This window comes from Garra rufa, chromosome 1, assembly GCF_049309525.1.
Source record: "Garra rufa chromosome 1, GarRuf1.0, whole genome shotgun sequence".
Classification (NCBI taxonomy): domain Eukaryota; kingdom Metazoa; phylum Chordata; class Actinopteri; order Cypriniformes; family Cyprinidae; genus Garra; species Garra rufa.
This window is the reverse complement of record NC_133361.1, coordinates 42,398,803-42,410,267: the sequence shown is the minus strand read 5'-3', so window position 1 is coordinate 42,410,267 and position 11,465 is coordinate 42,398,803. Positions and strand designations below refer to the sequence as shown.

The following is an 11,465-nucleotide window of genomic DNA, read 5'->3' as shown; positions in this document are numbered from 1 at the left end:
AATCCTTTGAAAAATGCTGAACTGTTAGTTTAAAGTCTATTTTAATAATTCCGGTAAATGAGGCTACCTTTTGTCAGGCATCTCAGTGTTGCCAAAGTTACCTTATTTCACCCTATTTGATGTTTTTTTTTTTTTTTCTATTAAGTTTAAAAGACATGTCTGACTAAAAGGTCTAAATTATTTCATCACCTCTCAGGTGATTCATGGATGGGCTGAATGGTCATTGTTTTCTCCAGATTGAGCTGATGGATAATGCAGTATTGTGTAGCTGCAGACCTATAAGACTACTTAAAATTAAGTTGTGCTTAGGGTAACATCCACAATTATACCTGACCATGTTGAGATCGTCAGAGATACGTCAACAGATCAGTTAGGCTAACATGGGTGTGACATTTGCCTTCCCTTGTTTGTTAAGGGTATTACGACGTGTGTTGCTAAATCATGTTCGTTAAACCAGTGACCTACATGACTTTGAGCCAGACTCTAGTCTTCATTGATCATGCTGAGTTCGCACTTAATGTAGAGTACTTTTGACCAGCTAAAAAAGTAAATGTTTAGTCTTGCAAGGGAAATTACAGAAAGGGTTTAAGAGATGGAGATAGAGAGCGATGAAGGAAATGATACACAGGAAGAGGGGAGTGTGCTTTTGTAGACCACAAGTGCAGTACAGATGTAGCAAAGGAAGCAACTATGCAGTCCTTTAGAGTTCAAAATGGAGCGTAATTTTAAAATGATTTAGAAACAGTCTCAGGCTCGAAAAGCTCATCTAAATGTAGCTTATTAACATTTTTGCCATTGAAACGACTAGGGAAAAGGTCCCAAATATTTTCACTTCATCCTATATAAATGATATTTTAGTCGATCTTCATAATCCCTGCAGTGTATGTATATGCAGTCAAACCAGAAATGATTCAGACACCAGCTATAATTTGATATGTTTTACTATAGTTCATTTATGTAAGTGAGGATAGCAAAATAAACTGTGACGTATTATACCCAAAAATTCTTCATACAGTGGACTACCAGTAAAACTCATTTAAAAAAAAAAACGTTGATTTGACACTTTGACCTGATCATGTTTTGTTACATACCTTTTGTTCTGCCACAATTGAACTCTTTTGACTTCTTGTCATATTGTATCAGCATTTTATAAACTATAGCGAATAAACTGTGATAATGTGAGACATTGTGAAAGCGTCTGAATTAATTTTTGACTACATACATTCATATGCTGTAGGGATTATGAAGCTTGACCAACGGTGCCCTCTTCTGGACAAATTTGTGCATTACTTGGTGCAAACGAGGCTTGTTTGGTAGAAACCTTTAATTAGAGAATCCTAGTCATTATATTCTAATAACATCTTAATGCATTCAAAAGTTTTAGCAATGCTCTGAAATGACAAAAGCTTATTATCACATAATGGTACATTCATTAAATAAGTCATTTATTATTTACAGAATGGCAACAATTTCAACCTGAAAATGTTAATGCTAGCTGGCATCACTATTTACAAAATAGACATATTAATTAGATTTTTAAAAATCCAAATATTATAAAAACTATAAATGTGTGTTAGTCAAATGGAATGATACAAAGACAAAAATAGCCAAATATTGCTTCAAAACACAGAAACCCTATTAAATGCTTTGAAATGTAGCTTAATAAAGTGGTTTTTCACTGAAAATCAAATGAAACTCTCACTTTAACAGGAGTTACTAGGAACACTATACAAACTGGTACTTGTTTGGATATGGTTCACAATATTTTACAAACGAAAACTTTTCAAGGGTTTTTACTGTAGCATTTCTTGTAAGCGTTAAATAAATAGGAAAATATTTTGTTCACAGAACGCCTGACCACAAGCCCACCGTGCAAGCGAACACACAGCAGCGGTGAAAAAGAGGGCTGAGAATTAGCACCCGAGAACGTCATTTATCATTTCCAGCTCATTCAGTCCACTGTAACCATCAACACCCCCTTGGCTACATTGGTAATTCAGTCTATGTGCAACTGTTTCGAAAAATCAGATCCTCTCAGTACATCGATCAGCTTCAGTCGTGTTGTTCAGTTTGGCCGATGATCTTCTTCTTGCGTGCAGATACCAAGTCATAGAAAGGGTCTTTTGTGATGCAAGCTCTAAGAACAAAAGAGGAAGCAGTTAGACACAGATGCAGTGTTTTCTCAGTTCCTGTGTCAAAGCTAACATATATTTTTTTTGATTTTATTATTAATGTTTGACTAAGTGTGTGCACATTTCTAAACATATACTTGACTTCCTCTTTCCCATGACCTATAAACACATAGCTGAACTCAGGAAATGTCACTTGTTATATTGGCATTGATATCTAAGTGCCTGCTTCATTTTGTCTCTCATCTTTTGTTTAATTTCTATTTCTTTTATTTCTACTATTTTCTTTTTTAATTCTTCTGTTCTGGTGATTTTACGGATTCTTTTTATTATATAGCAGTTAATGTTATTGTATTACACTAAAATGGTATTTTATTACACACTCAAAAGGGCAAAACAACTTCTCAGTTTCTTTGACAATTTTTCAGGTCAGTGAGGCCTACAATCAATCACTTCCAAAAAGAAATTAAAAACATGTGCTAACCCAAAGAAAACAGGCTGACACAAAAAGACTGGATTTGAAGACAATATTTGGTGATAATATAGCACGATAAAAGATTTACAAGCAATTTTTCAAAAGGCTGGTCATTTTGGACAACAAAATTAGGTAAAAGCACATAACTAGGGTTGAGGGAATAGTTCATTTCCAGAATAAAAATGTTCCTGATAATTTACTTATCCCTGTGTCATCCAAGATGTCCATTTCAGCCGCAAAGAAATTAAGGGATTTTTTTTCCCATATAGTGAACTTCAATCAGTGGGTCGAAGGTCAAAATTGAAGTTTCAGGGCTCTACATGATCTTAGCCGAGAAATAAGGGTCTTATCTAGTGAAACGATTTGTCATTTTCTACAAAAAAAAGTAAATTTATATACTTTTTAATCACAAATGCTCATCTTGCACTAGCTTTGTTAGCTTTGTTATAATCACATAGTGCAAGATGAGCATTTGTGGTTAAAAAGTATATACATTTTTATTTTTTTAGACAATGACCGATCGTTTTGCTAGGTAAGAGCCTTATTCGTCCCATTGATCCCCTTTGAAGTCGACTATATGGAGAAAAATCCAGACATGTTTTCCTCAAAAACTGTCATTTCTTTTCGACTGAAGAAAGAAAGACATGAACATCTCGGATGACATGGGGGTGAGTAAATTATCAGGAAATTTGTACTCTGGAAGTGAACTAATCCTTTAAATCATCTGTGTGTAATACACTTTTAATTACCACTTTGTATAAAACAGAAAACTCATTTGTGACCCTGGACCACAAAACCAGTCATTAGGTTAAATTTTACAAAACTGAGATGTATACATCATATAAAAGCTCAATAAACAAGCTTTCTATTGATGTATGGTTTGTTAGGATAGGACAATATTTGGCTGAGACACAACTAATTGAAAATCTGGAATGTGAGGGTGCAAAAAAATCAAAATACTGAGAAAATCACCTTTAAAGTTGTCCAAATTAAGTTCTTAACAATGCATATTACTAATCAAAAATTACATTTTGATATATTTATAGTAGGAATTTTACAAAAATCTTCATGGAACATGATCTTTACTTAATTTCCTAATGATTTTTGGCATAAAAGAAAAATCAATAATTTTGACCCATACAATGTATTTTTGACTATTGCTACAAATATACCCCAGCGACTTAAGACTGGTTTTGTGGTCCAGGGTCACATTTCAGAAAGGTCTAAAACCTTTTACTTTTTCACTGTCACATAGTGTGTTATATGAGAAAAAACAGATTGTTTCAGAAAGTACTCGTTGTATGATGTTAGATATGAGTGATGTCCCAAATGACAAGAAAAATGACTTGGAATCTTACATGAAATCATTTAGACACATGTGTATATAAAACATCATATTGATGTGGGTTGAATTCATTTGTAAACACTGAATGTCTTTTTTTTTTTTTGTTCAAACTAGAGTTGTGTGCTATTCATTAATTGCAAATGAAATCAAATTCAAGTCTGTTCAGCTGAATGAATGACTTGTTCTGTGCGGTTTGGTACCTGATGGCCTGGATCCAGTCTGCGCACTCCTCTTCAGAAGCAGCGCTGAGTCTGTAGGAGTGATGTTTGCCCATTACAAGTCTCCCATCTGTCTCTGTTTTACATGCCTTTATCGTCTCTCCTTTACGATGAGGGCTGAACAACTCCAAACAGAACTGAACACACACATTTTAAAAGAGAAAATGCATATGCTGTCATTTTCAAAAGGTTACATTTCATGGTGTTATATCACAAACATTTAAATGTCACTCTGTGTTACGAGATGCTGACTCAAAAAGAAAAACAGAAATCAGGATCTGAGCGGAGTTTCATCATAGCAAATCTAAACTGAGCTCACAGAGGTACGGTTATCACTCAGTGCTGACTAAAAGAACCGTAAAGTGGCAGGTGTAACAGAGACTTAGAGACACGCTATCTATTTGGATCACTGATAATAAATGAGGTGGAATGGAAAAAACAGGGAAATATACCTGTTTGTGTGCATCCTCCACTTCTTTAACACATAAGTTCTCTAGTGGGATGATTCCTTTTGGTTCTTGGTCCTAGAGAGAAATGGAAAAACGATCATTTTAAACTGATTTTTGTTTGTTTTGTTTCAGCAAACTTTATATTTTTGTAAAGGTAGAGTACTAACAGTGGTATACTGGAAATAGTAGAGGCATCCATCGGTCAAAATGAACCATCTCCGCTTCCAGGTCTTTATTCTGCCACCTATGGATCACATAATAAAATAAAACAATGATTTTTAAACATCTTAAAAATGACGTTTTAACGTTCAGTGAATGTTTTCATAACTTAACGTACTAGTTTATATGATATCATTAATATACAGTCAAACCAAAATTTTTCAGACACCAGATATCATCATTTTTTACTAGTGGGTGCAGGACACTATAGTTCATTTATGTAAGTGAGGATAGCAAAATAAAGTAAACGGCCTACCAGTAAAACTGATACAAATTTGGGACAAAAATTTGACTTGAGACTTTGACCTGACCATGTTTTGTTACATACCTTTCTATCAAAGTTATGTGACATTATTAAGATGAATTTGTTCTGACACAGTTGAAACCTGAGTTCTTGTCATATTTTATTACCATTTTCTAAACTATAGTGAATAAACTGTGATAATTGTGAGAAATGTTAAAGGTGTTTAAATAAATGTTGGTTTGACCACTGAGTATTAACAGTACAAAAGAGTAACAAACCTTCTTTTAGAAGCCAGCCTTCTCGGTCAGGATTAAAGAAGGTGTGAGTGAGATCATTGCCGTCATCTTCTGGGATTTTAAAGGGTTCGTTCTTAATGCTCTCATAAAGTTTCTACAGAATGTTTCAATGGAGAGAAAATAACACTTAATTATTATATAAGACAAAATCATGACTCCAACAATGGATTATAACAACCGGTTTTGAATCACTAAAACCATTGCAAAAAAAGTTATATTAAAAAAAAAGAATTAATAACTGTGTCTTTCTTAAAAAAAATTCACGACTGTTCAAAATGTAATTTATTCCTGTGATGCAAAGCTGAATTTTCAGCAGCCATTACAGCCTTCAGTGTCACATGATCTTTTAGAATCATTCTAACATACTGATTTACTGTTCAAGAAACATTTCTTATTATTATCAGTGTCGAAATCACTTGTGCTGACTTTTGTGTAAACCGTGGTTCTTTTTTTGTTCAGTATTTTTTTGATAAATAAAAACATCTTTTGTCAAAATATAAATGTATTTTCTATCATTTTTGATTAATTTCTTACATCCTTGCTGAATAAAAGCATGCAAACTCATGCAAACCCATAGTGTGTATATGAATGTAAAAAACCCTTTTATATTATTGCATTTACTCTAGATGTGAATGTTTGGTCTGGTAAACTCTCCCACCTCAAGCAGTTCGCTGGGAAGATCTTCTCCATGGTTGATTCCTCTGTTCATGCTGATGAAACGTTCTAGTGTGGTCTTGTCTTTCACATTGGGGTTGTGCAAACTTGTGTTGAGCATGATGATAGCGAAGGAAAGGATGTAACAGGTGTCTGCAACAAACACATTACATGTGTTTTCAAATGTCTATATGTAAGTTTGTCTATAGCAGCGGTTCTCAACTAGTTTTACCTCGGGAGATATTAATGCCTTTAAAGTCAAACACTGAAATGTGACCCAGGACAAACAACCAGTCATAAGGGTAATTTTTTTCAAAATTGAGATTAATAATAAATAAGCTTTCCATTGATGTTTGTTAGGATAGGACAATATTTGGCTGAGATACAACTATTTGAAAATCTGGAATCTAAGGGTGCAAAAAAAATCTAAATATTGAGAAAATCGCCTTTAAAGTGATCCAATTTAAGTTCTTAGCAATGCATATTACTAATCCAAAAAATTAAGTTTTGATACATTTATGGTAGGAAATACAAATATCTTCATGCTCTTTAAATAATATCCTAATGATTTTTGGCATACAAGAAAAATAGATAATTTTGAACCATACCATGTTTTTTTGGCTATTGCAACAAATATACCCATGCTACTTACGACTGGCTTTGTGGTCCAGGGTTACAAATGTATTAATGTTACCATAAATAGCATAGGCCCAACAATTATTAATAAGTCACAGACTGGATAGAGAAAAACAATCATTTCGGTTTCTAAATAGGGGTGGAACGATAAATCAATTTGTGAATCAATTCTGCGATTTTTCGAATTCATCACAATGCTGTCTGGAATCGATTCTGAGCTTAGTTTTTTAACAGCAGATGGTGTTTGGGGCTAGTTTTTAACCGCACACTAAAACGCTCATGAGGAAAAGCGACTTAAATGAGTAATATAAGTGGTTAAATGTACCTCTGCTTTTATGCTTTTTTGACACAAGTTTAATGTAAACACAGCCCACTGTGAACACTCTTGTAATTCACTTCAACCTTTTTGAACTTTATGAATGATTAGTTTAGGTTCATGTGGTTTGTGTAAGGAATTGTAAGTAGAGGATGGATACCCGACCCGAGCCCGACGGTACCTGACGGGCCGGGCCGGGCTGGGTTCAGACAGATATTTAGAAAGGATGCTCGGGTTCGGGTCGGGCTCGGTCACATCAGCGCGAAAAGGCATTGACCATTTAAAATTTAAAACTGCTTAGTAGGTAGCCAATGGGCCTGTTTCACTTGATGCAAAGGTTCGTTTTTGTGATTAAAATAAATGTAAAATATTACCCCAAATCCGTCTCCCTGTGTGCGGAAATGTGTCAAACTAGCCAGGACAACGAAAGACGTGCGTATTAAGCTACAAGCACCTGTGTTATAATGGCGCTTTTTGCCCCGTGTGCGCTGATGCTCATCTGTTGACATTTCCGAACGCCTTTCTACAGTTGCTTAATAAAAGGGGGCTTTCCACACAAAAAAGTGCATGTGTCATTAGTATGAGAAAAAAATTAGATTTTAACTGTGTCGGGCTGGGATCGGGCTCGGACATAAATATCTTAATGCCTGTCGGGCACGGGTTGGGTATGGTTCCTGCTCTGTCGGACGCGGGGCCGGACTCGGACAGAAAAATGCGGCCTGATCCGCACTCTAATTGGAAGCAAGCAGAGTACGGCTGTTTCTAAAGCATGCAGTGCCACCTGCTGTGAAAAAAACTAAGCTCAGTATGGATTCTAAAATCGCTTTAGAAAAACGCAGAATCGTTTCTAAATTCCTCTTAAATTTTTGCTGTCATACACAAAACCTATCCTCAAAATGCAATGGCAATCTACCTGTGGACTGAAAAACCCCATCGTTACAGGTGCAGTACCGCAGAGCAAAGGCCTCCATCATGCGGTCGATCTTCTGAGCTTCACCAGGTAGACGGAAACTCCATAAGAACTGCCTATGTCCACAATAAAACAATGACGATTCCCCTCAAATTATTATCTGAATGTGTTAGAATGATACATGGGAATGAAACAGATCAATGAGAATCTCCACTCACCTCAAAGCCTGAACCAGATTAAGATTTGAAAACTCATGAAGGTGAACAAAAGCCTGCAGGATCTGAAGGTGGATCTCCTCCCTGTGAATACAAAAAGGAATCAGCTTTTTTCTAAACCATCAAAGCCACAGGCATCATGCGCCCTTAAAGTATCATCATCCTCATACCTTTCTCCTAAAAGTTCTCCAATAGCCGTTTTATTAAGGCCTTCTTCTTTATAAAGGAACTCTGCCACAGCCTCTGGTTTCCACTCCAAAAGGCCATTATCCACTAGGTACTGGATACCCTGGAAATCAACGCTCACTATTAATCTCAATGAAATTACCACAGACCATTGGCACAACTGTTACCAAACGTTCATTAACAAACAGGATATAAGATACAGATCATGACACATGATTTGCTGTTGGTACAATAGCTACATTTATCAGTGAAATGCACATAATCTTTTACATGCATGTTTCAAATAATTTTTTAGAGGGGCGGGGATGCTTTTGTGAAAAGTGGACCAGTAAAGCACTTGTTTTTACTGACCAAGTATATCAAGATACTCGGAAAATGCAGTGCAGCTTCAGCTCACTTGTTCTACAGAAACACAGGATGTGGTTCTATCTGTCTTTCTCTGTCTCTTTCCACCCCCTCTTCCTCTAACCTAGTTTAGCTGAATCTCTGTGTAGTTGTGAAGCTGTTGCCCAACATGCATTACGTTGCTGCACTGCATGCAGCTCAAATGATTCATTGTTCTTACCTTCTTTGGGTCCATGTTAAACTTCTTTTTTCCACACTGGATTCTCTTGTTCTTCATAACATTTTTACTAGAGGAGGATTAAAGATGTGATGAAAATTAAATGCTTTTTAAAACCTTTCCAGCATGTTATGACAATATAGTGTTGATTCAGCTAAATTATTTGTGAGTGTATAATAGCTGATGCATATAACCTAACCTCATCATTTTCTGTGGCATGGCATGTCCACGTATATAAAATTAGCAACGTCACATCTAGATCATCTAAAGCTCTTCTCGTAAAATTAATACCAAGAAACAGGAAACAGATACAAGCCCACGCTCAACGATGGTGTTTCGTGAAGTGCAAAAAACTCAACCTGTAAATGGTAACTGTGTATTCATTGCAGAAAGATACTGTAGCTTCAAATGTGTTTTGCAAGTACACACAGGTTTTTATTGTCAAATAAAATACTTAAATACTCAAGCACCTTTTTGTGAGTAGCGACTATGGAATGCACTCTAAATTTGAGACTCTAATCTAGTGTTACATGATTGGCTCTTTGAAATTACATTTTGTGTGTTCAGCTTGGGAGACATATCCATACACATGGATTCAGATTGCTATTAAAAGTTTTTTTGTATTAGTAGATGTTGTAACTTAACTCTGAACAAGAAATACTATTAACCCAAGTGACATATGTGAACATTATGAAAGTGGATATGAAAATGTCCACAGTGATTAAACCCTGTCATAAAGAGCAATGCAATACAAAAAGAAACTACACAGCGAAAATATTATGTAGGATATGTCCAAATGCTGGCTTTATCGATTCTTCTTCTAGTTGCTATGGTAACTTCAAGCTGAGCGATAGCGGTGAATACTCACTTCTCATCATCGGCCTCCATCGTTTGAATTTCTGACATCATGTTTTCGATCTCCAGCCTGAGTTTCTGCAAGAGTGAAGAAATTGATCAGCCAAATCTTTGTCTGCATTTGAAGACATATAGTTTACAAATACTGCATCATTTGCTTTACAAAGTTTTGCAAGACACTTTTCTGGCAGAGAATGGAATTTATTTGCTTAAAAGCCATATACCTGAATATCATCTAGAATCACATGCTTATGGACATCAGTCTGCCTCTTGTCATTTGCATTGAAAGATGAAGGTGCTGGAAATGACATGGGAGCACAAATAGATCATGTTAGCAACAGTCTCACATCAGATCCCTGATCTCACACTCATGCAGAAAAGGAATTGCAAAAAAGAGAAGGACAGAAACTAAAGTGCAAACGCAGCCCAACTTTCTCAGCTAAATATATCTGCAACCTCAGTTTTGGAGAACTGTCCCACATAGGATGTATTTTGATCTATTAGTGGTTGCATTTAAACAACGCTGAAATTTCTGTGGATGCAATCACTTAAAATATGTATAATAAATATGGAACAGCATATGATTTTATTGTAAAGTGCCATTTATAGTTTAAAAGCTATCCAAGCTAGTCTTTATTTTAAAAATAATTTCTGTTGCTTTACACTCTTTAAAATAAAGGTGCTTTTAAAGGTTCGATGCCATAGAAGAACCATTTTTGGTTCTACAAAGAACCATCCAGTCAAAGGTTCTTTAAAGAACCATCTCTTTCTTACCTTTTCATAATCTGAAGAACCTTCTTTAACCACAAAGAACCTTCTGTCAAACAGAAAGGTTCTTTAGATGTTAAAGGTTCTTTATGGAACCATTTAGACAAAAAAGGTTCTTCTATGGCATCTTTATTTTTAAGAGTGTAATATCACACATATACTGTAGGCCTTTACAAAAAGTCCAGTGAGGAAGTTTGGATGGAGGTGATATTACAGGTGTCCCACTACAGATGCAATGGAATATTTAGCTTTAAAAGTCTCTTATTCGCAGTTGAGCCCATAGACAGGACTTTAACAGCAGTCTCAGACCTTAGGAAAATGATTAAGCAAGAACATACCTTTCCCCCAGAGGAAGCTGTCCTTTCTTTGGGTTCCCATGTTGGCTGTGCTGCAGGGAGACTGCAGTAAAACAGGAAGAGTAAGTGCACCGACACAGATCAGTGCTTACCAAGAGAAATGTTACATCTGCAAGTATTATATTACATAACAGACTGTATTAAAATGACTAAAATAGTATGATAGCGTTATAATGTTGTCAGTTTTTCAGCATATACAGGCTTTTGTTCTTAAATAATTTGAATATGATAAAAAAATCATAATCTCAGCAACATAAGATATGAGCAACATAATAAACCTTTTAAAAGCGATTGCTACTACGACTGGTGAGAGGTTATGGGTGTAAAAGGATGTACAATTCTTTCTTACACTAAGAAAAGAAATTATAATATTACGATACAAATGCAGGTAATGCAAAGTATTTTCAAAAGCCAGGGAAAGTTATAAAAACGCATACCTTCATAGGTGTAACTCGGTGAGCAGGTGCTCGGCGTCGTGCAGTACGAATGTAAACGTGAACTGCGCTTTAATTGATGAAGAAGCGCCGAGTTCTTGTGCGAGGAAGGTGACGTCACGGCCATGAATGACAGCTGAGCGCTGACAACTTACTTTACTTCCTCAGCGTTTCCTCACCATTTCACAATTTTTCTTT

At 35.7% G+C, this 11,465-nt stretch overlaps 1 protein-coding gene across 1 annotated transcript; it reads right to left on the bottom strand.

Moving 5' to 3' along the window:
* Positions 1-1,345: 1,345 nt before the first annotated feature.
* Positions 1,346-11,346, bottom strand: cyth4a (cytohesin 4a). The gene is made up of 14 exons (XM_073832574.1): positions 11,271-11,346; positions 10,816-10,876; positions 9,934-10,007; positions 9,723-9,787; positions 8,858-8,924; positions 8,277-8,395; positions 8,110-8,190; positions 7,895-8,007; positions 6,034-6,182; positions 5,358-5,469; positions 4,784-4,860; positions 4,620-4,691; positions 4,150-4,304; positions 1,346-2,137 (listed from the first exon to the last, which is right to left on the bottom strand). The coding sequence occupies exons 1-14, from the start codon at positions 11,274-11,276 to the stop codon at positions 2,053-2,055; spliced, it is 1,236 nt and encodes a 411-aa protein (XP_073688675.1). The 5' UTR covers positions 11,277-11,346; the 3' UTR covers positions 1,346-2,052.
* Between the last annotated feature and the right edge of the window lie 119 nt (positions 11,347-11,465).

Bases quoted from the DNA above. Each gene is read 5' to 3' on its own strand.
- cyth4a (XM_073832574.1), bottom strand. The intron at 4,861-5,357 runs GTTTGTTACTCT...TGTGATCCATAG, and splicing joins AGGCTGGCTTCTAAAAGAAG to GTGGCAGAATAAAGACCTGG. The intron at 2,138-4,149 runs GTACCAAACCGC...TTTTGTTCTTAG, and splicing joins GACTGGATCCAGGCCATCAG to AGCTTGCATCACAAAAGACC.